This window comes from Oncorhynchus masou, chromosome 30, assembly GCF_036934945.1.
Source record: "Oncorhynchus masou masou isolate Uvic2021 chromosome 30, UVic_Omas_1.1, whole genome shotgun sequence".
NCBI lineage: Eukaryota > Metazoa > Chordata > Actinopteri > Salmoniformes > Salmonidae > Oncorhynchus > Oncorhynchus masou.
Genome location: NC_088241.1, coordinates 70,137,435 through 70,159,934, shown reverse-complemented (window position 1 = coordinate 70,159,934; position 22,500 = coordinate 70,137,435). Strand labels below are relative to the sequence as shown.

Genomic DNA, 22,500 nt, shown 5'->3' with positions numbered 1-22,500 from the left:
CAAAGGTGTGATAGATGTTAGAGGTGTGATAGATGATACAGAGGAGTGATAGATGTTAGAGGTGTGATAGATGATATAGAGGTGTGATAGATGATACAGAGGTGTGATAGATGATACAGAGGTGTGATAGATGATACAGAGGAGTGATAGATGATATAGAGGAGTGATAGATGATACAGAGGTGTGATAGATGTTAGAGGTGTGATAGATGATATAGAGGTGTGATAGATGATACAGAGGTGTGATAGATGATACAGAGGTGTGATAGATGATACAGAGGAGTGATAGATGTTAGAGGTGTGATAGATGATACAAAGGTGTGATAGATGTTAGAGGTGTGATAGATGATATAGAGGTGTGATAGATGATATAGAGGAGTGATAGATGTTAGAGGTGTGATAGATGATATAGAGGTGTGATAGATGATATAGAATTGTGATAGATGATACAGAGGTGTGATAGATGATACAGAGGAGTGATAGATGATATAGAGGTGATAGATAGATGATATAGATGTTAGAGGTGATAGATGATATAGAGGTGTGATAGATGATATAGAATTGTGATAGATGATATAGTGGGGTGATAGATGATATAGAGGAGTGATAGATGTTAGAGGTGTGATAGATGATATAGAGGTGTGATAGATGATACAGAGGAGTGATAGATGTTAGAGGTGTGATAGATGATATAGAGGTGTGATAGATGATATAGAATTGTGATAGATGATATAGTGGGGTGATAGATGATATAGAAGTGTGATAGATGATATAGAGGTGTGATAGATGATATAGAATTGTGATAGATGATACAGAGGTGTGATAGATGATATAGAGGTGTGATAGACGATATAGAGGTGTGATAGATGATATAGAGGTGTGATAGATGATATAGAGGTGTGATAGATGATATAGAGGTGTGATAGATGATATAGAGGTGTGATAGATGATACAGAGGGGTGATAGATGATATAGAGGTGTGATAGATGATATAGAGGTGTGATAGATGATATAGAGGAGTGATAGATGTTAGAGGTGTGATAGATGATATAGAGGAGTGATAGATGTTAGAGGTGTGATAGATGATACAGAGGAGTGATAGATGATATAGAGGGGTGATCTATTTTAAAGAGGGGTTATAATGCGTTATAACCTCAGTAGGGCTCTGTGGGCAGGTGGAGGCCTTGTATCCCAGCTGCAGTAGCATAGCCTCAGCAGCATTCCGCTTCGCCACCTTCTTATTTGGCCCTGTTCCCGTGGCTACCTCGCCACACACCTTCACCTGCACAGACAACACACAGACAGACAGCAGTACCTTCATGAGATGTTGTGTGTTCTCCTACAGTATATTACAGAGGACTACATTTCCTATTATATACTACAGAGGACTACATTTCCTATAATATACTACAGAGGACTACATTTCCTATTATATACTACAGAGGACTACATTTCCTATTATATATTACAGAGGACTACATTTCCTATAATATACTACAGAGGACTACATTTCCTATAATATACTACAGAGGACTACATTTCCTATAATATACTACAGAGGACTACATTTCCTATAATATACTACAGAGGACTACATTTCCTATAATATACTACAGAGGACTACATTTCCTATAATATACTACAGAGGACTACATTTCCTATTATATACTACAGAGGACTACATTTCCTATTATATACTACAGAGGACTACATTTCCTATAATATACTACAGAGGACTACATTTCCTATAATATACTACAGAGGACTACATTTCCTATAATATACTACAGAGGACTACATTTCTGGTAACATGACTGAATACAAACAGTGCAGCTATTCCCTCCATAAGGCTATCAAACAAGCTAAGCGTCAGTACAGAGACAAAGTAGAATCTCAATTCAACGGCTCAGACACAAGAGGAATGTGGCAGGGTCTACAATCAATCACGGACTACAGGAAGAAATCCAGCCCAGTCACGGACCAGGATGTCTTGCTCCCAGGCAGACTAAATAACTTTTTTTGCCCGCTTTGAGGACAATACAGTGCCACTGACACGGCCTGCAACGGAAACATGCGGTCTCTCCTTCACTGCAGCCGAGGTGAGTAAAACATTAAACGTGTTAACCCTCGCAAGGCTGCAGGCCCAGACGGCATCCCCAGCCGCGCCTTCAGAGCATGCGCAGACCAGCTGGCTGGTGTGTTTACGGACATATTCAATCAATCCCTATACCAGTCTGCTGTTCCCACATGCTTCAAGAGGGCCACCATTGTTCCTGTTCCCAAGAAAGCTAAGATAACTGAGCTAAACGACTACCGCCCCGTAGCACTCACTTCCGTCATCATGAAGTGCTTTGAGAGACTAGTCAAGGACCATATCACCTCCACCCTACCTGACACCCTAGACCCACTCCAATTTGCTTACCGCTCAAATAGGTCCACAGACGATGCAATCTCAACCACACTGCACACTGCCCTAACCCATCTGGACAAGAGGAATACCTATGTGAGAATGCTGTTCATCGACTACAGCTCGGCATTCAACACCATAGTACCCTCCAAGCTCGTCATCAAGCTCGAGACCCTGGGTCTCGACCCCGCCCTGTGCAACTGGGTACTGGACTTCCTGACGGGCCGCCCCCAGGTGGTGAGGGTAGGTAACAACATCTCCTCCCGCTGATCCTCAACACTGGGGCCCCACATGGGTGCGTTCTGAGCCCTCTCCTGTACTCCCTGTTCACCCACGACTGCGTGGCCACGCACGCCTCCAACTCAATCATCAAGTTTGCGGACGACACAACAGTGGTAGGCTTGATTACCAACAACGACGAGACGGCCTACAGGGAGGAGGTGAGGGCTATCGGAGTGTGGTGTCAGGAAAATAACCTCACACTCAACGTCAACAAAACTAAGGAGATGATTGTGGACTTCAGGAAACAGCAGAGGGAACACCCCCCTATCCACATCGATGGAACAGTAGTGGAGAGGGTAGCAAGTTTTAAGTTCCTCGGCATACACATCACAGACAAACTGAATTGGTCCACTCAGACAGACAGCATCGTGAAGAAGGCGCAGCAGCGCCTCTTCAACCTCAGGAGGCTGAAGAAATTCGGCTTGTCACCAAAAGCACTCACAAACTTCTACAGATGCACAATCGAGAGCATCCTGGCGGGCTGTATCACCGCCTGGTACGGCAACTGCTCCGCCCTCAACCGTAAGGCTCTCCAGAGGGTAGTGAGGTCTGCACAACGCATCACCGGGGGCAAACTACCTGCCCTCCAGGACACCTACACCACCCGATGTTACAGGAAGGCCATAAAGTTCATCAAGGACATCAACCACCCGAGCCACTGCCTGTTCACCCCGCTATCATCCAGAAGGCGAGGTCAGTACAGGTGCATCAAAGCTGGGGCCGAGAGACTGAAAAACAGCTTCTATCTCAAGGCCATCAGACTGTTAAACAGCCACCACTAACATTGAGTGGCTGCTGCCAACACACTGACACTGACTCAACTCCAAACACTTTAATAAGGGAATTGATGGGAAATTATGTAAATATATCACTAGCCACTTTAAACAATGCTACCTTATATAATGTTACTTACCCTACATTATTCATCTCATATGTATACGTATATACTGTACTCTATCATCTACTGCATCCTTATGTAATACATGTATCACTAGCCACTTTAACTATGCCACTTTGTTTACATACTCATCTCATATGTATATACTGTACTCGATGCCATCTACTGTATCTTGCCTATGCTGCTCTGTACCATCACTCATTCATATATCCTTATGTACATATTCTTTATCCCCTTACACTGTGTATAAGACAGTAGTTTAGGAATTGTTAGTTAGATTTCTTGTTGGTTATTACTGCATTGTCGGAACTAGAAGCACAAGCATTTCGCTACACTCGCATTAACATCTGCTAACCATGTGTATGTGACAAATAAAATTTGATTTGATTTGAGAGGACTACATTTCCTATAATATACTACAGAGGACTACATTTCCTATAATATACTACAGAGGACTACATTTCCTATAATATACTACAGAGGACTACATTTCCTATTATATATTACAGAGGACTACATTTCCTATTATATACTACAGAGGACTACATTTCCTATAATATACTACAGAGGACTACATTTCCAATATACCAAGTTTATTAGGTACACCCATCTAATATACTACAAGGACTACCCATTTGCATCCAGAACAGGCCAAATTCTTACAGAGGACTGGACATTTGCCTATTGGTAACAAGGGACCTAATTGTGCCATTATATACTACAGGAAATTTCCTATATTCTCCACCCCATTACACCACCAGCCTGCACCGTTGACACCAGGCAGGACGGGGTCATGAACTCATGCCGCTTCAGTGTTCTTCCAGATCCCTTCCGATTCTGCCATCAGAACCGGGATTCGTCGGACCAGGCATTGTTCTCCCAGTGTTGACGATCGCGTGTCCACTGGAGCCTCTTGTTCTTGTTTTTAGCTGATAGGAGTGGAACCCGGTGTGGTCGTCTACTGAAATAGCCAATCCGTGACAAGATCAAATCAAATTTATTTATATAGCCCTTCGTACATCAGCTGATATCTCAAAGTGCTGTACAGAAACCCAGCCTAAAACCCCAAACGGCAAGCAATGCAGGTGTAGAAGCACGGTGGCTAGGAAAAACTCCCTAGAGAGGCCAAAACCTAGGAAGAAACCTAGAGGGGAACCAGGCTCTGAGGGGTGGCCAGTCCTCTTCTAGCTGTGCCGGGGAGAGATGAACCAGGCTATGAGGGCTGGCCAGTACTCTTCTGGCTGTGCCGGGTAAAGAGGAACCAGGCTATGAGGGGTGGCCAGTCCTCTTCTGGCTGTGCCGGGTAGAGAGGAACCAGGCTCTGAGGGGTGGCCAGTCCTCTTCTGGCTGTGCTGGGTAGAGAGGAACCAGGCTATGAGGGGTGGCCAGTCCTCTTCTGGCTGTGCCGGGTGGAGATTATAACAGAACATGGCCAAGATGTTCAAATGTTCATAAATGACCAGCAGGGTAAAATAATAATAATCACAGTAGTTGTCGAGGGTGCAACAGGTCAGCACCTCAGGAGTAAATGTCAGTTGGCTTTTCATAGCCGATCATTGAGAGTATCTCTACCACTCCTGCTGTCTCTAGAGAGTTGAAAACAGCAGGTCTGGGACAGGTAGCACGTCCCTAGTGCTGTCTGGGACAGGTAGCACGTCCCTAGTGCTGTCTGGGACAGGTAGCACGTCCCTCGTGCTGTCTGGGACAGCTAGCACGTCCCTAGTGCTGTCTGGAACAGGTAGCACGTCTCTAGTGCAGTCTGGGACAGGTAGCACATCCCTAGTGCTGTCTGGGACAGGTAGCACATCCCTAGTGCTGTCTGGGACAGGTAGCACGTCCCTAGTGCTGTCTGGGACAGGTAGCACGTCCCTAGTGCTGTCTGGGACAGGAAGCACGTCCCTAGTGCTGTCTGGGACAGGTAACGTCCCTAAATGCTGTCTGGGACAGGTAGCAATCCCTAGTGCTGTCTGGGACAGCTACAGGTCCCTAGTGCTGTCTGGGACAGGTAAATGTCCCTAGTGCTGTCTGGGACAGCTAGCACGTCCCTAGTGCTGTCTGGGACAGCTAGCACGTCCCTAGTGCTGTCTGGGACAGGAAGCACGTCCCTAGTTCTGTCTGGGACAGGTAGCACGTCCCTAGTGCTGTCTGGGACAGGTAGCACGTCCCTAGTGCTGTCTGGGACAGCTAGCACGTCCCTAGTGCTGTCTGGGACAGGTAGCACGTCCCTAGTGCTGTCTGGGACAGGTAGCACATCCCCTAGTGCTGTCTGGGACAGGTAGCACGTCCCTAGTGCTGTCTGGGACAGCTAGCACGTCCCTAGTGCTGTCTGGGACAGCTAGCACGTCCCTGTCTGGGAGTGCTGTGCTGGGACAGGTAGCACGTCCCTAGTGCTGTCTGGGACAGGTAGCACGTCCCTAGTGCTGTCTGGGACAGGTAGCACGTCCCTAGTGCTGTCTGGGACAGCTAGCACGTCCCTAGTGCTGTCTGGGACAGCTAGCACGTCCCTAGTGCTGTCTGGGACAGGTAGCACAAGGACTGACAGGATGTGTGTACTGAGATGCCGTTCTGCACACATCTGTTGTACTGCCCTGTTATTTTCCAGTTTGTGGCCCGCCTGTAAGCTTGCCTGTAAGCTTGCCCGTGAGCTTGCACCATTCTTGCCGTTCTCCTTCGACGTCTCTCATCAACGAGCTGTTTGCTCCCACAGGACTGGCGCTGACTGGATGTTTTTTTTTTTGTCGCACCATTCTCGGTAAACCCTAGACACCGTCGTGCGTTAAAAGCCCAGGAGTTGGAGTGTTTCTGAGACACTGGAAACGGCGTGCCTGGCAGAGACAATCACACCACGCTCAAAGTCTCTTAGGTCACCAGTTAGCCCATTTTAAAACTCATTCGAACAGTAAGTGAATGTATCAATGCCTGTCTGCCTGTTTGATGAAGCAGGCCACAGATTTCTAGAAAACCAGAGAATTTTTCATCCCTTGTAACTCTGTTGCGAGCCACTACTACTACTACTACTACTACTTCTACTACTACTACTACCATCATTACTACTACTACTACTACCATCATTACTACTACCATCATTACTACTACTACTACTACCATCATTACTACTACTACTACTACTACTACTACCATCATTACTACTACTACTACTACTACCATCATTACTACTACTACTACTACTACTGATACCACTACTACTACTACTACTACCATCATCACTACTACTACTACCACCATCATTACTACTACTATTACTACTACTACTACTACTACTACTACTACTACCATCATTAATACTACCATCATTGCTACTACTACTACTACTACTACTACTACTACTACCATCATTACTACTACTACTACCACCATCATTACTACTACTACTACTACCATCATTACTACTACCATCATTGCTACTACTACTACTACTACCATCATTACTACTACTACTACCACCATCATTACTACTACTACTACTACCATCATTACTACTACCATCATTGCTACTACTACTACTACTACTACTACTACTACTACTACTACTACTACTACTACCATCATTACAACCACTACTACCACCATCATTACTACTACTACTACTACTACTACCATCATTACTACTACTACTACCATCAACACTACTACCATCATTGCTACTACTACTACTACTACTACTACAACTACTACTACTACTACTACTACTACCATCATTACTACTACTACTACAACCATCATTACTACTATCATCATTACTACTACTACCATCATTACTACTACTACCACCATCATTACTACTACCATCATTGCTACTACTACTACCACTACTACTACTACTACGACCATCATTACTACTACTACTACTACTACTTTTACTACTACTACTACCACCATCATTACTACTACCACCACTACCACCATCATTACTACTACTACTACTACTACTACTACTACTACTACTACTACTACTACTACTACCACCATCATTACTACTACCACCACTACCACCATCATTACTACTACTACAACTACTACTACTACTACTACTACTACTACTACTACTATTACTACTACCACCATCACTACTACTACTACTACTACTACTATTACTACTACCACCATCATTACTACTACTACCACCATCATCATTACTACTACTACTTCTACTACTACCACCATCATTACTACTACTACCATCAACACTACTACTACTACCATCATTACTACTACTACTACTACTACTACTACTACTACTACTACCATCATTACTACTACCATCATTGCTACTACTACTACTACTACCATCATTACTACTACTACCACCATCATTACTACTACTACTACTACCATCATTACTACTACTACTACCACAATCATTACTACTACCACCATCATTACTACTACTACTACTACCATCATTACTACTACCATCATTGCTACTACTACTACCATCATTACTACTACTACTACCACCATCATTACTATTACTACTACTACCATCATTACTACTACCATCATTGCTACTACTACTACTACTACTACTACTACTACTACTACTACCATCATTACAACCACTACTACCACCATCATTACTACTACTACTACTACTACTACTACTACTACCATCATTACTACTACTACTACCATCAACACTACTACCATCATTGCTACTACTACTACTACTACTACTACTACTACTACTACCATCATTACTACTACTACTACAACCATCATTACTACTATCATCATTACTACTACTACCATCATTACTACTACTACCACCATCATTACTACTACCATCATTGCTACTACTACTACCACTACTACTACTACTACTACCATCATTACTACTACTACTACTACTACTACTACTACTACTATTACTACTACTACTACCACCATCATTACTACTACCACCACTACCACCATCATTACTACTACTACTACTACTACTACTACTACTACTACCACCATCATTACTACTACCACCACTACCACCATCATTACTACTACTACAACTACTACTACTACTATTACTACTACCACCATCACTACTACTACTACTACTACCATCATTACTACTACTACTACAACCATCATTACTACTATCATCATTACTACTACTACCATCATTACTACTACTACCACCATCATTACTACTACCATCATTGCAACTACTACTACCACTACTACTACTACTACTACCATCATTACTACTACTACTACTACTACTATCACTACTACTACTACCACCATCATTACTACTACCACCACTACCACCATCATTACTACTACTACTACTACTACTACTACTACTACTACTACTACTACTACCACCATCATTACTACTACCACCACTACCACCATCATTACTACTACTACAACTACTACTACTACTACTACTACTATTACTACTACCACCATCACTACTACTACTACTACTACTACTACTACTACTATTACTACTACCACCATCATTACTACTACTACTACTACTACCACCATCATTACTACTACTACTTCTACTACTACCACCATCATTACTACTACTACCATCAACACTACTACTACTACCATCATTACTACTACTACTACTACTACTACTACTACTACTACTACTACTACTACTACCATCATTACTACTACCATCATTGCTACTACTACTACTACTACTACTACCATCATTACTACTACTACTACCACCATCATTACTACTACTACTACTACCATCATTGCTACTACTACTACTACTACTACTACTACTACTACTACTACTACTACCATCATCACTACTACTACTACCACCATCATTACTACTACTACTACTACCATCATTACTACTACCATCATTGCTACTACTACTACTACTACTACTACCATCATTACTACTACTACCACCATCATTACCACTACTACTACTACTACTACTACTACTACTACTACTACTACTACTACCACCATCATTACTACTACTACTACTACCATCATTACTACCACCATCATTGCTACTACTACTACTACTACTACTACTACTACCATCATTACTACTACTACCACCATCATTACTACTACTACTACTACCATCATTACTACCACCATCATTGCTACTACTACTACCACTACTACTACTACCATCATTACTACTACTACCACCATCATTACTACTACTACCACCATCATTACTACTACTACTACTACTACTACTACCATCATCACTACTACTACCATCATTACTACTACCACCATCATTACTACTACCATCATTGCTACTACTACTACTACTACCATCATTACTACTACTACTACCACCATCATTACTACTACCACCACTACCACCATCATTACTACTACTACTACTACTACTACTACTACCACCATCATTACTACTACTACTACTATTACTACTACTACTACCACCATCATTACTACTACCACCACTACCACCATCATTACTACTACTACTACTACTACTACTACTACCACCATCAACACTACTACTACTACCACCATCAACACTACTACTACTACTACTACTACTACTACCACCACCATCATTACTACTACTACTACCATCATCACTACTACTGCCACCATCATCACTACTACTACACAATTACACAACCCTCAGTGCACAGCCTGTCTACCGCAAGAGGATTAACAACAGTCTACAATGGGTGCTTTGAGTGTTTCAAGTAGCTCTGAAGGAAACTTTAAATAAATCACACAATTACCTGACAACAAACACCTAATATAATGACTTTATTGATGATCCAAAAATTAAATTATATAAAAATAAAAATAAACAATCTCTATCGCTAACAATCCATCAGACTCAAGGTAAATAGATGGGTTTAACTAGACTAACAAGCCAGGACAGAGTGAACCCAGCCAGGACAGAGTGAACCCAGTGCTCTCAGTCAGGACAGAGTGAACCCAGCCAGGACAGAGTGAACCCAGTCAGGACAGAGTGAACCCAGTCAGGACAGAGTGAACCCAGTGCTCTCAGCCAGGACAGAGTGAACCCAGTCAGGACAGAGTGAACCCAGTCAGGACAGAGTGAACCCAGCCAGGACAGAGTGAACCCAGTCAGGACAGAGTGAACCCAGTCAGGACAGAGTGAACCCAGTCAGGGTAGAGTGAACCCAGTCAGGGTAGAGTGAACCCAGTCAGGACAGAGTGAACCCAGTCAGGACAGAGTGAACCCAGTCAGGACAGAGTGAACCCAGTCAGGACAGAGTGAACCCAGTCAGGACAGAGTGAACCCAGTCAGGACAGAGTGAACCCAGTGCTCTCAGTCAGGACAGAGTGAACCCAGTCAGGGTAGAGTGAACCCAGTCAGGACAGAGTGAACCCAGTCAGGACAGAGTGAACCCAGTCAGGACAGAGTGAACCCAGTCAGGACAGAGTGAACCCAGTCAGGACAGAGTGAACCCAGTCAGGACAGAGTGAACCCAGTCAGGACAGAGTGAACCCAGTCAGGACAGAGTGAACCCAGTCAGGACAGAGTGAACCCAGTGCTCTCAGTCAGGACAGAGTGAACCCAGTCAGGACAGAGTGAACCCAGTCAGGACAGAGTGAACCCAGTCAGGACAGAGTGAACCCAGTGCTCTCAGTCAGGACAGAGTGAACCCAGTGCTCTCAGTCAGGACAGAGTGAACCCAGTCAGGACAGAGTGAACCCAGTCAGGACAGAGTGAACCCAGTCAGGACAGAGTGAACCCAGTGCTCTCAGTCAGGACAGAGTGAACCCAGTCAGGACAGAGTGAACCCAGTCAGGACAGAGTGAACCCAGTGCTCTCAGTCAGGACAGAGTGAACCCAGTCAGGACAGAGTGAACCCAGTCAGGACAGAGTGAACCCAGTCAGGACAGAGTGAACCCAGCCAGGACAGAGTGAACCCAGTCAGGACAGAGTGAACCCAGTCAGGACAGAGTGAACCCAGTCAGGACAGAGTGAACCCAGTCAGGACAGAGTGAACCCAGTCAGGACAGAGTGAACCCAGTCAGGACAGAGTGAACCCAGTCAGGACAGAGTGAACCCAGTCAGGACAGAGTGAACCCAGTGCTCTCAGCCAGGACAGAGTGAACCCAGTCAGGACAGAGTGAACCCAGTGCTCTCAGCCAGGACAGAGTGAACCCAGTCAGGACAGAGTGAACCCAGTCAGGACAGAGTGAACCCAGTCAGGACAGAGTGAACCCAGTGCTCTCAGTCAGGACAGAGTGAACCCAGTCAGGACAGAGTGAACCCAGTCAGGACAGAGTGAACCCAGTCAGGACAGAGTGAACCCAGTCAGGACAGAGTGAACCCAGTCAGGACAGAGTGAACCCAGTCAGGACAGAGTGAACCCAGTGAACTCCAGTCAGGACAGAGTGAACCCAGTGCAGTCAGGACAGAGTGAACCCAGTCAGCAGAGTGAACCAGTCAGGACAGAGTGAACCCAGTCAGGACAGAGTGAACCCAGTCAGGACAGAGTGAACCCAGTCAGGACAGAGTGAACCCAGTCAGGACAGAGTGAACCCAGTGCTCTCAGTCAGGACAGAGTGAACCCAGTGCTCTCAGTCAGGACAGAGTGAACCCAGTCAGGACAGAGTGAACCCAGTCAGGACAGAGTGAACCCAGTCAGGACAGAGTGAACCCAGTGCTCTCAGTCAGGACAGAGTGAACCCAGTCAGGACAGAGTGAACCCAGCCAGGACAGAGTGAACCAGTGCAGTCAGGACAGAGTGAACCCAGTCAGGGACAGAGTGAACCCAGTGCTCTCAGTCAGGACAGAGTGAACCCAGTCAGGACAGAGTGAACCCAGTCAGGACAGAGTGAACCCAGTCAGGGACAGAGTGAACCCAGTGCTCTCAGTCAGGACAGAGTGAACCCAGTGCTCTCAGTCAGGACAGAGTGAACCCAGTCAGGACAGAGTGAACCCAGTCAGGACAGAGTGAACCCAGTGCTCTCAGTCAGGACAGAGTGAACCCAGTCAGGACAGAGTGAACCCAGCCAGGACAGAGTGAACCCAGTCAGGACAGAGTGAACCCAGTGCTCTCAGTCAGGACAGAGTGAACCCAGTCAGGACAGAGTGAACCCAGTCAGGACAGAGTGAACCCAGTCAGGACAGAGTGAACCCAGTCAGGACAGAGTGAACCCAGTGCTCTCAGTCAGGACAGAGTGAACCCAGTCAGGACAGAGTGAACCCAGTCAGGACAGAGTGAACCCAGTGCTCTCAGTCAGGACAGAGTGAACCCAGTCAGGACAGAGTGAACCCAGTCAGGACAGAGTGAACCCAGTCAGGACAGAGTGAACCCAGTCAGGACAGAGTGAACCCAGTGCTCTCAGTCAGGACAGAGTGAACCCAGTCAGGACAGAGTGAACCCAGCCAGGACAGAGTGAACCCAGTCAGGACAGAGTGAACCCAGCCAGGACAGAGTGAACCCAGTGCTCTCAGTCAGGACAGAGTGAACCCAGTCAGGACAGAGTGAACCCAGTCAGGACAGAGTGAACCCAGTGCTCTCAGTCAGGACAGAGTGAACCCAGTCAGGACAGAGTGAACCCAGTCAGGACAGAGTGAACCCAGTCAGGACAGAGTGAACCCAGTGCTCTCAGTCAGGACAGAGTGAACCCAGTGCTCTCAGTCAGGACAGAGTGAACCCAGTGCTCTCAGTCAGGACAGAGTGAACCCAGTGCTCTCAGTCAGGACAGAGTGAACCCAGTCAGGACAGAGTGAACCCAGTCAGGACAGAGTGAACGGCTTCATGAATAGATAATCATTTCCGTCACGTTGTCCTAGCAGTACATCAGTTTGTACGGGACATTGACGCAGGAATAACGTTTTTAGAACCCAACCTGGTCATTATTAACGTAATCTTGTCATTTCCATGTGATGTTTCGTGATTAGAGTATTACATTAGGGTCAGTGTGGTATTCAGAGTAATATGCATACCAAATGGTACCCTATTCCCTATATAGTGCACTACTTTTGACCAGAGCTCTATGGGTCTCTCTGTGGGCTCGGTTCTAAAGTAGTGCACTACATTGGGAATAGGGTACCATTTGGTATGCATATTGAGTCTCAGTCAGGACAGACTAACTCTACTGTAACCTTCTCCTCATTATAAAATCATTGATCTGATCGATTAGTCAATCGGAGAGATCAATGAAGCATAATCAAGTAAAGGCTGGAAGGAAGTAAAGAATTTGGGGATGAAAGCCAGATGAACTTCAGTGTGCCTGTTTTCTGTTCATATTGACTGAAGTGAGTACTAGAACACACACACACACACACACACTGCTGGTTAGACCTGACACACACACACACACACTGCTAGTAAGACCTGACACACACACACTGCTGGTTAGACCTGACACACAGAGTATTTGAGACATAAAGCAGCTCTACTTCCTGTGACTTGGATGTGTTTCACAACACGTCTTCACTGAACCACGGCAAAGCGAGTTACAGTTGAAGTCTGAAGTTTACACACACCTTTGCCAAAAACATTTAAACTCAGTTTTTCACAATTCCTGATATTTAATTCCAGTAAAAATTCTCTGTTTTAGGTCAGTTAGGATCACCACTTAATTTTAAGAATGTGAAATGTCAGAATAATAGTACAGAGAATGATTTATTTCAGCTTTTATTTATTTCATCACATTCCCAGTGGGTCAGAAGTTTACATAGACTCAATTAGTATTTGGTAGCATTGTCTTTAATTTGTTTAACTTGGGTCAAACGTTTTGGGAAGCCTTCCACAAGCTTCCCACAATAAGTTGGGTGAATGTTGTCCCATTCCTCCTGACAGAGCTGGTGAAACTGGGTCAGGTTTGTAGGCCCCATTCCTCCTGACAGAGCTGGTGTAACTGAGTCAGGTTTGTCGGCCTCCTTGCTCTCACAGGCTTTTCCAGTTCTGCCCACAAATGTTCTATAGAATTGAGGTCAGGGCTTTGTGATGGCCACTCCAATATCTGGACTTTGTTGTCCTTAAGCCATTTTGCCACAACTTTGGAATAATGATTGGGGCCATTGTCCACTTGGAAGACACATTTGTGACCAAGCTTTAACTTTCTGTCTTGAGATGTTGCTTCAATATATCCACATAATTTTACTTCCTCATGATGCCATCTATTTTGTGAAGTGCACCAGTCCCTTCTGCAGCAAAGCACCCCCACCCCCGTGCTTCACGGTTGGGATGGTGTTCTTCGGCTTGTTCAAGCGGGCTTTGTGATGGCCCCCAATACCTTTTGTTGTCCTTAAGCCTCCAAACATAACAATGGCCATTATGGCCAAACAGTTATATTTTTGTTTCATCAGACCAGAGGACATTTCTCCAAAAAGTATGATCTTTGTCCACATGTGCAGTTCCAAACCGTAGTCTGGCATTTTTATGGTGGTTTTGGAGCAGTGGCTTCTTGAATGCTGAGCAGCCTTTCAGGTTATGTTGATATAGGACTTGGTTTACTGTGGATATAGATACTTTTCTACCTGTTTCCTCCAGCATCTTCACAAGGTCCAATGCTGTTGTTCTGGGATTGATTTGCACTTTTCTTTCCAAAGTACGTTCATCTCTAGGAGACTGAACGCGTCTCCTTCCTGAGCGGTATGACGGCTGCGTGGTCCCATGGTGTTTATACTTGCATACTATTGTTTGTACAGATGAACGTGGTACCTTCAGGCGTTTGGAAATTGCTCCCGAGGATGAACCAGACTTGTGAAGGTCTACAATATTTTTTCTGAGGTCTTGGCTGATTTCTTTTGATTTTCCCATGATGTCAAGCAAAGAGGCACTGAGTTTGAAGGTAGGCCTTGAAATACATCCTCAGGTACACCTCCACTCAAATGATGTCAAATAGCCTATCAGAAGCTTCTAAAGCCATGACATCATTTCCTGGAATTTTCCAAGCTGTTTAAAGGCACAGTCAACTTAGTGTATGTAAACTTCTGACCTACTGGAATTGTGATACAGTGAATTATAAGTGAAATAATCTGTCTGTAAACAATTGTTGGAAAAATGACTTGTGTCATGTACAAAGTAGATGTCCTAACCAACTTGCCAAAACTATAGTTTGTTAACAAGACATTTGTGGAGTGGTTGAAAAATGAGTTTTAATGACTCCAACCTCAGTGTATGTAAACTTCCGACTTCAACTGTAACTGTAGTTCACTGAACCATGGTAAAGCTAATTAACTATAGATCTTTAAACAGCATTTTAATAGAGTGAGGTCAATGAACTGTGTGTGTGTGTGTGTGTGTGTGTGTGTGTGTGTGTGTGTGTGTGTGTGTGTGTGTGTGTGTGTGTGTGTGTGTGTGTGTGTGTGTGTGTGTGTGTGTGTGTGTGTGTGTGTGCGTGGTTGAATAGCAGAGGACATTAAACAGACTGTATTCCTGGTTTGAACAGTGTGCTGTTACCCTGACAGATATTAAACATCTTCTACACTTAGTTCACCAAGTGAACAAGAAGACAGAGAGGGGGAGAGAGAGGGGGAGAGATAGAGAGAGAGAGGGGGAGAGAGAGAGAGAGAGAGAGAGGCGGGGGAGAGAGAGAGAGAGGGGGAGAGAGAGATAGAGAGAGAGGGGGAGAGGGGGAGAGAGGGGGGAGAGAGAGAGAGGGGGAGAAAGAGAGATATCGAGCGGGAGAGAGAGAGGGGAGAGAGAGAGATAGAGAGAGAGGCGGGGAGAGAGAGGGGGAGAGAGAGAGATAGAGAGAGAGGCGGGGGGAGAGAGAGAGAGAGGGGGAGAGAGAGATAGAGAGAGAGGGGGGGAGAGGGGGAGAGAGAGGGGGAGAGAGAGAGATAGAGAGAGAGGGGGAGAGGGGGAGGGGAGAGAGAGAGACAGAGAGAGACAGAGAGAATAGAATTAGTTCATTTATCTATCCCTTTATGTATTTATCCCCTTAATTTTAGGCACTAAACTATATCAATATATACTACCTTGTGTTTTTACTGGGAAAGGGGGCCTTCAGACAAGTCCTGTGCATCCTATGTCAAACCATTCGGCCTCAACATACGATTTCCGTGAGAAGACGTGATGATGACAAACAGCTGCCACCTTTCAGCGGATGTGAGACGCAGCTCAAACTGATATCGCTAAAACAGACCGATTTTGAGGGGGGAATTTTTCTAATGTTAATTAGATTTCCATGTAGGCTTCAAGATTTATATTTTATTTTATTTCACCTTTATTTAACCAGGTAGGCCAGTTGAGAACAAGTTCCCTTTATTTAACCAGGTGGGCCAGTTGAGAACAAGTTCCCTTTATTTAACCAGGTAGGCAAGTTGAGAACAAGTTCCCTTTATTTAACCAGGTGGGCTAGTTGAGAACAAGTTCCCTTTATTTAACCAGGTAGGCCAGTTGAGAACAAGTTCCCTTTATTTAACCAGGTAGGCCAGTTGAGAACAAGTTCCCTTTATTTAACCAGGTAGGCAAGTTGAGAACAAGTTCCCTTTATTTAACCAGGTAGGCCAGTTGAGAACAAGTTCCCTTTATTTAACCAGGTGGGCCAGTTGAGAACAAGTTCCCTTTATTTAACCAGGTAGGCCAGTTGAGAACAAGTTCCCTTTATTTAACCAGGTAGGCAAGCTTTATTTAACCAGGTAGGCTGAGAACAAGTTCTCATTTACAACTGCCACCTGGCCAAGATAAAGCTTTAACCAACACAGAGTTACACATGGAGTAAACAATTAACAAGTCAATAACACAGTAGGAAAAAAGAATATACAATGTTGCAAAAGGCATGAGGAGGTAGGCTTTACAATTTGCAGATTAACACTGGAATGATAAATGATCATGTACAGGTAGAGATATTGATGTGCAAAAGAGCAGAGTTAAATAAAAACTGTGGGGATGAGGTAGGTGAAAATGGGTGGGCTATTTACCAATAGATTATGTACAGCTGCAGCGATCGGTTAGCTGCTCAAGATAAAGTTGGTGAGGGAGATAAAGGTCAAAGCAGTTCACAGACACATACAACTTTAGGGATGATCAGTGAGATACAGAGTACGGATGGGTGTTGCCACACATGGAGATAAAACAAACATACAGTCAATAATACAGTATAAAAACAAGCATCCAGTTTGCTGATAAGAGTACAATGTGAGCAAATGAGGTGAGATAAGGGAGGTGAAAGGAGGCAAAAAAAGGCCATGGTTGGAGATGTTTGATATGGGTCTGGAAATACAATATAGCAAGTAAAACACTGGAATGGTAGATTTGCAATGGAAGAATGTTGAAGGCAAAGTAAAGATATAGAAAAAACACTAATGGTAGATTTGCAATGGAAGAATGTGCAAAGGAAATAAAAATAATGGCTAAATAAATTAATTAAATACAGTAGGGAAAGAGGTAGTTGTTTGGGTCCACATAGATGGGCTATGTACATGGTTTGGTTTTACTAGCAAAGTGAAATAATTGAAGTTTTGTTTCAGGGTGGTTTGTTCCAGTCATTGTCAGCAGAGAACTGGAAGGAGAGGCGGCCAAAGAAAGAATTGGTTTTGGGGGTGACTAGAGAGATATACCTGCTGGAGCGTGTGCTACAGGTGGGAGATGCTATGGTGACCAGCGAGCTGAGATAAGGGGGGACTTTACCGAGCAGGGTCTTGTAGATGACATGGAGCCAGGTGGTTTGGCGAGGAGTATGAAGCGAGGGCCAGCCAACGAGAGCGTACAGGTCGCAATGGTGGGTAGTGTATGGGGATTTGGTAACAAAACGGATTGCACTGTGATAGACTGCATCCAATTTGTTGAGTAGGGTATTGGAGGCTATTTTATAGATGACATTGCCGAAGTCGAGGATCGGTAGGATGGTCAGTTTTACAAGGGTATGTTTGGCAGCATGAGTGAAGGATGCTTTGTTGCGAAATAGGAAGCCAATTGTAGATTTAACTTTGGATTGGAGATGTTTGATGTGGGTCTGGAAGGAGAGTTTACAGTCTAACCAGATACCCAGGTATTTGTAGTTGTCCACGTATTCTAAGTCAGAGCCGTCCAAAGTAGTGATGTTGGACAGGCGGGCAGGTAGCGATCGGTTGAAGAGCATGCATTTAGTTTTACTTGTATTTAAGAGCAATTGGAGGCCACGGAAGGAGAGTTGTATGGCATTGAAGCTTGCCTGGAGGGTTGTTAAAACAGTGTCCAAAGAAGGGCCAGAAGTGTACAGAATGGTGTTGTCTGCGTAGAGGTGGATCAGAGACTCTCCAGCAAGAGCGACCTCATTGATGTATACAGAAAAAAGAGTCGGTCCAATAATTGAACCCTGTGGCACCCCCATAGAGACTGCCAGAGGTCCGGACAACAGGCCCTCCGATTTGACACACAGAACTCTATCAGAGAAGTAGTTGGTGAACCAGGCGAGGCAATCATTTGAGAAACCAAAGCTGTTGAGTCTGCCGATGAGGATGTGGTGATTGACAGAGTCGAAAGCCTTGGCCAGATCAATGAAGACAGCTGCACAGTACTGTTTCGGCTCTTATTGATGGCGGTTAAGATATTGTTTAGGACCTTGAGCGGGCTGAGGTGCACCCATGACCAGCTCTGAAACCAGATTGCATAGCAGAGAAGGTATGGTGAGATTCGAAATGGTCGGTAATCTGTTTGTTGACTTGGCTTTCGAAGACCTTAGAAAGGCATGGTAGGATAGATATAGGACTGTAGCAGTTTGGGTCGAGTGTCCCCCCCTTTGAAGAGGGGGATGACCGCAGCTGCTTTCCAATCTTTGGGAATCTCAGATGACACGAAAGAGAGGTTGAACAGGCTAGTAATAGGGGTGGCAACAATTTCGGCAGATAATTTTAGAAAGAACAAGGTCCAGATTGTCTAGCCCGGCTGATTTGTAGGGGTCCAGATTTTGCAGCTCTTTCAGAACATCAGCTGAACTGGATTTTGGAGAAGGAGAAATGGGGAAGGCTTGGGCGAGTTGCTGTGGGGGGTGCAGTGCTGTTGACCGGGGTAGGGGTAGCTAGATGGAAAGCATGGCCAGCCGTAGAAAAATGCTTATTGAAATTCTCAATTATAGTGGATTTCTCAGTGGTGACAGTGTTTCCTATCTTCAGTGCAGTGGGCAGCTGGGAGGAGGTGTTCTTATTCTCCTTTACTTTCTCCTAGACTTTACAGTGTCCCAGAACTTTTTTGAGTTAATGTTGCAGGAAGCAAATTTCTGCTTGAAAAAGCTAGCCTTGGCTTTTCTAACTGCCTGTGTATAATGGTTTCTAGCTTTCCTGAACAGCTGCATACCACGGGGGCTGTTCGATGCTAATGCAGAACGCCATAGGATGTTTTTGTGTTGGTTAAGAGCAGTCAGGTCTGGGGAGAACCAAGGGCTATATCTAATCACACAAAAATGATCAATGGAAATCAAATTTACCAACACATGGAGGTTTGGATTTGGAGTCACACTCAAAATTAAAGTGGAAAACCACACTACAGGCTGATCCAACTTTTATGTAATGTCCTTAAAACAAGTCAACATGAGGCTCAGTAGTGTGTGTGGCCTCCACGTGCCTGTATGACCTCCCTACAACGCCTGGGCATGCTCCTGATGAGGTGGCGGATGGTCTACTGAGGGATCCCCTCCCAGACCTGGACTAAAGCATCCGCCAACTCCTGTACAGTGTGGTGCAACGTGGCTTTGGTGGATGGAGCGAGACATGATGAACCAGATGTGCTCAATTGGATTCAGGTCTGGGGAACGGTGCAGGCCAGTCCATTGCATCAATGCCTTCCTCTTGCAGGAACTGCTGACACACTCCAGCCACATGAGGTCTAGCATTGTCTTGCATTAGGAGGAACCCAGGGCCAACTGCACCAGCATATGGTCTCACAAGGGGTCTGAGGATCTCATCTCGGTACCTAATGGCAGTCTGGCTACTTCTGGCGAGCACATGGAGGGCTGTGCGGCCCCCCAATTAAATGCCACCCCACACCATGACTGACCCACCGCAAACCGGTCATGCTGGAGGATGTTGCAGGCAGCAGAATGTTCTCCATGGCGTCTCCAGACTCTGTCATGTCTGTCACATGTGCTCAGTGTGAACCTGCTTTCATCTGTGAAGAGCACAGGGCGCCAGTGGCGAATTTGCCAATCTTGGTGTTCTCTGGCAAATGCCAAATGTCCTGCACGGTGTTGGGCTGTAAGCACAAGCCCCACCTGTGGACGTCGGGCCCCCATACCACCCTCATGGAGTCTGTTTCTGACCGTTTGAGCAGACACATGCACATTTGTGGCCTGCTGGAGGTCATTTTGCAGGGCTCTGGCAGTGCTCCTCCTGCTCCTCCTTGCACAAACGAGGAGGTAGCGGTCCTGCTGCTGGGTTGTTGCCCTCCTATGGCCTCCTCCACGTCTCCTGATGTACTGGCCTGTCTCCTGGTAGCGCCTCCATGCTCTGGACACTACGCTGACAGACACAGCAAACCTTCTTGCCACATTTCACATTGATGTGCCATCCTGGATGAGCTGCACTACCTGAGCCACTTGTGTGGGTTGTAGACTCCGTCTCATGCTACCACTAGAGTGAAAGCAGCGCCAGCATTCAAAAGTGACCAAAACATCAGCCAGGAAGCATAGGAACTGAGAAGTGGTCTGTGGTCCCCACCTGCAGAACCACTCCTTTATTGGGGGTGTCTTGCTAATTGCTTTATTGGGGGTGTCTTGCTATAATGTCCACCTGTTGTCTATTCCATTTGCACAACAGCATGTGACATTTATTGTCAATCAGTGTTGCTTCCTAAGTGGACAGTTTGATTTCACAGAAGTGTGATTGACTTGGAGTTACATTGTGGTGTTTAAGTGTTCCCTTTATTTTTTTTGAGCAGTGTATATTACAGAGGACTACATTTCCTATTATATACTACAGAGGACTACATTTCCTATTATATATTACAGAGGACTACATTTCCTATAATATATTACAGAGGACTACATTTCCTATAATATACTACAGAGGACTACATTTCCTATTATATACTACAGAGGACTACATTTCCTATTATATACTACAGAGGACTACATTTCCTATAATATACTACAGAGGACTACATTTCCTATAATATACTACAGAGGACTACATTTCCTATTATATACTACAGAGGACTACATTTCCTATTATATATTACAGAGGACTACATTTCCTATTATATATTACAGAGGACTACATTTCCTATAATATACTACAGAGGACTACATTTCCTATAATATATTACAGAGGACTACATTTCCTATAATATACTACAGAGGACTATAATATACTACAGAGGACTACATTTCCTACAGAGGACTACATTTCCTATTATATACTACAGAGGACTACATTTCCTATTATATATTACAGAGGACTACATTTCCTATTATATATTACAGAGGACTACATTTCCTATTATATATTACAGAGGACTACATTTCCTATTATATACTACAGAGAACTACATTTCCTATAATATACTACAGAGGACTACATTTCCTATTATATACTACAGAGGACTACATTTCCTATAATATACTACAGAGGACTACATTTCCTATTATATACTACAGAGGACTACATTTCCTATTATATATTACAGAGGACTACATTTCCTATAATATATTACAGAGGACTACATTTCCTATAATATATTACAGAGGACTACATTTCCTATTATATATTACAGAGGACTACATTTCCTATAATATATTACAGAGGACTACATTTCCTATAATATATTACAGAGGACTACATTTCCTATAATATATTACAGAGGACTACATTTCCTATTATATACTACAGAGGACTACATTTCCTATAATATACTACAGAGGACTACATTTCCTATTATATACTACAGAGGACTACATTTCCTATAATATACTACAGAGGACTACATTTCCTACTGTATACTACAGAGGACTACATTTCCTATTATATACTACAGAGGACTACATTTCCTATAATATAC

At 44.4% G+C, this 22,500-nt stretch overlaps 1 protein-coding gene across 1 annotated transcript in view; it reads right to left on the bottom strand.

Moving 5' to 3' along the window:
• stau2 (staufen double-stranded RNA binding protein 2) overlaps nt 1–22,500 on the bottom strand; it is a 332,589-nt gene that overhangs the window by 200,571 nt on the left and 109,518 nt on the right. Inside the window, 1 exon segment of the mRNA XM_064949687.1 lies at nt 1,153–1,281. Coding sequence (XP_064805759.1) covers nt 1,153–1,281 — 129 coding nt within the window.